The sequence below is a fragment of the Nicotiana tomentosiformis genome, chromosome 8, assembly GCF_000390325.3.
Source record: "Nicotiana tomentosiformis chromosome 8, ASM39032v3, whole genome shotgun sequence".
NCBI classification, from domain to species: domain Eukaryota; kingdom Viridiplantae; phylum Streptophyta; class Magnoliopsida; order Solanales; family Solanaceae; genus Nicotiana; species Nicotiana tomentosiformis.
In genome coordinates this window covers 62238501-62242184 of record NC_090819.1, presented here as the reverse complement: position 1 = coordinate 62242184, position 3684 = coordinate 62238501, and the positions used below count along the sequence as shown (strand labels likewise).

At 46.5% G+C, this 3684-nt stretch overlaps 1 protein-coding gene across 1 annotated transcript; it reads right to left on the bottom strand.

Moving 5' to 3' along the window:
* Positions 1-853: 853 nt before the first annotated feature.
* On the bottom strand, positions 854-1324 carry LOC138897570 (uncharacterized). The gene has a single exon (XM_070183553.1). It carries the CDS (start codon positions 1322-1324, stop codon positions 854-856), a length of 471 nt encoding a protein of 156 aa, XP_070039654.1.
* Positions 1325-3684: the final 2360 nt, after the last annotated feature.

The following is a 3684-nucleotide window of genomic DNA, read 5'->3' as shown; positions in this document are numbered from 1 at the left end:
CCATGTTGCATTAATACACACCTAAGACCGATCCTTGAAGATTGTAATATACCACAAACCCCTCGGTACCCTCTGGCACGGTCAATACCGGCGCCGAAGTCAATCTTGATTTCAATTCCTGGAAGCTCCTTTCACAAGCATCGGACCACTGCAACTTAATCGTGTTCTGCGTCAATTTAGTCAATGGAGAGGCAAGAGTGGAGAACCCCTCCATGAACCTCCTATAATACCCGGTCAAACCCAAGAAACTGTGAATCTCTCTTGGAGTAGTAGGTCTAGGCCAATCTTTCACCGCTGCAATATTTTGAGGATCAACCTTAATTCCTTCTCCGGAGACGACATGACTCAGGAATGTAATAGATTCAAGCCAAAATTCACATTTTGAGAACTTTGCATACAATTGGTGTTGATGAAGAGTTTGCAGAACTGCCCTGAGGTAGTCGGCGTGATCCTCTCGACTTCGTGAATATACCAGGATGTCGTCAATTAATACTATCACATAGGAGTCAATAAACGGCTTGAAGACTCGATTCATAAGATCCATGAAAGCTGCCGAGGCATTTGTTAGCACGAAAGACATTACCAAAACTTCAAAGTGCCCATACCGGGTTCTGAAAGCTATTTTCGGAATATCCTGCTCCCTTACCTTCAATTGATGGTACCCGAACCGCAAATCAATTTTGGAGAAGAACTTAGCACCTTGTAATTGATCAAACAAATCATCAATTCTAGGTAATGGGTATTTATTTTTGATTGTGACTTTATTGAGTTGACGGTAATCAATACACATCTGCACCGATCCATCTTTCTTTATTACAAAGAGAACCGGTGCGCCCCAAGGCGACACACTCGGTCAGATGAAACCTTTATCTAGCAAATACCCTAGTTGTTCCTTTAGCTCTTTTAATTCTGCTGGCGCCATTCTATAAGGTGGAATGGATATAGGTTGCGTGCCCGGCATCATATCAATCCCAAAATCAATCTCCCTGTCTGGAGGAATCCCAAGGAGCTCATCCAAAAATACATCGGGGAATTTATTCACAATTGGTACAGATTCAAGGGTAGGCACCTCAGCAGTGGTGTCCGTAACTCGAATCAAATGATAAATACACCCCTTCCTAATCATCTTCGTGGCCTTGAGGTAAGAAATAAACCTACCTTTTGGCATAGCATTATTCCTCTTCCACTCAACAGCTGGCTTGTTAGGAAATTCAAACCTCATGATTCTGGCTCGGCAATCGAGTTTGGCAAAATATAAATAAAGCCAATCCATTCCCATTATTAATTCAAAATCAATCATCCCTAGTTCAATAAGATCAGCCATGGTATCCTGACCACGCCCCGTGACAACACAATCCCTATAAACCCGTGCGGCCATAATAGATTCGCCAACCGGAGTAGATACAGAGAACGACTCATGAATCTATTCCGGTTCTATCCCGAAGCTCGTAGCAACATAAGGAGTAACATAGGACAAAGAAGATCCAGGATCAATAAGAGCATACACATCATGACATTGAACAATCAATATACCTGTGACGACATCTTGGGAAGCCTCTGCACTCTGTCGACCACTCATAGCATAGAATCGGCTGGGTCCTCCCGAACTCTGTGCACCACCCCTAGCTGCACCATGCCCTATGGGTGCTGGAGAGCCTCGAGCTGGAAGGGGGTGCTGAAGTTGTAGCGGCTGTAGGACTGGATGACTGAGTTGTGCCCCTGCCTACACCCTGACGAGATGCACGACACTCTCTCTGAATATGGCCTCTCATTCCACATCCATAACATACTAGCATGTCCAGGTAGCAGACTCCCAAATGTATCCTCCCACACTTAGGGCATGGGGCCCTCTACTGCTGCTGGAATCTCCCTCCTGGTCAGCCCTAATGGTGGGACCCCCTGCTACCCTGAACGGGCCTAAAGTGACTCCCTTGCTGCTGACCATGCCCTGATGGCGGGGCACTAGCTGAAGATTGAGCATAAGATTGGGATAGCCCTGATGATCCTCCCCGAAAAGCTGATCTCCCGCCTTTGAATGAATCCCCAAGGTTGCCCGTTGATCGGGCCTTACTACTACTTTCCCGTTCCATCCTGAGCTTTAATTTTCGACCGTAGCATGGGAAAATGCCACCATCTTTCCATAGTTCATGTCGGAATTTAGAGCAGCTGTGGCAGCCTCATTAATAACCAAAGGGCTAAGGCCATGCACAAATCGATGCACCCTAGCCTCCATAGTAGGCATCATATGAACAACATACTTTGACAGGCACACGAACTCCATGTGATACTCCCACATACTCTTACTGCCCTGTTTAAGGGTCTCAAACTCCAGAGCACGGGCTGCCTTAGTCTCGGCAGGCAAGAAATGGTCTATGAAGGCATCCGCGAACTCACTCCATCCCGCCGGAGGGCTCCCCTCCTCACGGGAGTCTTCCCACATCTCAAACCAGGAATATGCCACCCCTTTCAGACGATAGGAGGCCAACTCTACTCCCTATGTCTCCGTAGCACGCATAACGCAGAGAGTCTTATGCATCTCATCAATGAAATCCTGAGGGTCTGCCCCGGGATTAGTACCTGTGAACACTGAAGGGTCTAACTGAAGGAACCTGTTTACCCTGGAACCGAAAGAATCTCCTTGCAATCTAAATGAGGTGGGTGCAACACTTGACCTCTGAGCCTGGGAATCTACTAACTGAGTCAGCATCTGAATAGCTCCCCTAAGATCCTCATCGAAAATACCGGGACCAGGAGCTGGGGCTGGAGGTGGAACAGGTATATCAGCGGGAGGGATTGTGGCATCCTCCGCGGGTGTAGGAACTGAGGTAGTCTGTTCTGGAGTAGACGAATCCATCAGTATGATAGTAGGGGGATTATCAAGTAACGGATCAACAGCCACCCCCGGGGTGGCATTGGCTTCTTGGCCAATTCTCACTCTCTTTTTAGGTGCCATTTACTGAAAGTTAGAATAATGCACGAGTTAGGGGAAAACAACCTCGCGTTCCTCTCTATCACACGATATAGAACAACAATGAAGGGTATCATTCTTAAATGTCCAAGTAGCCCCCTAAATATAGATGTGGTCGACAACACACCGATAAGAAGGGCTCTACTAGACACGGCTCCGAGACATCCTAGGACACTTTAAAACCTTAGGCTTTGATACCACGTTTATCACGCCCCAACCTCGGGGAGCGTGATCGGTGCTCAACCGAGTGAACCCGGTCGAGCAAGCCTATTAAACCTTTCCTATCCGACTCATTCATAATCCAAAAAGGGAACACATCACCATTTGTAAAACATGGGAGAGATCAGTTATATAAATATATAAATGTTGCTAGTTTATTTTTCCTTATATACATTATGCCATAGTTGAGTTTCTAAAATACAACTCGATCCAACGACCACCCCTACATACATACATGACCCACATAAACGTCTACAGAGCCTCTAAGGGTACAAAAGAGTAACATGATAATATCGGCAACAAGGCCCCGGCTATACCTCAAAATATGAAAACTTATACAAAAGAAGGACTACACGACCCCAGGAAGAAATGGGGCTCACCAAGACTGTTGTGATGAGTGTGAGGGAGAGCACCACTATCTGCGATGGAACCACTTACATCCATTCAAAGATGTAGCGCCCCCGGCAAAAGGGACGTTAGTACTGTCGAATAGTACT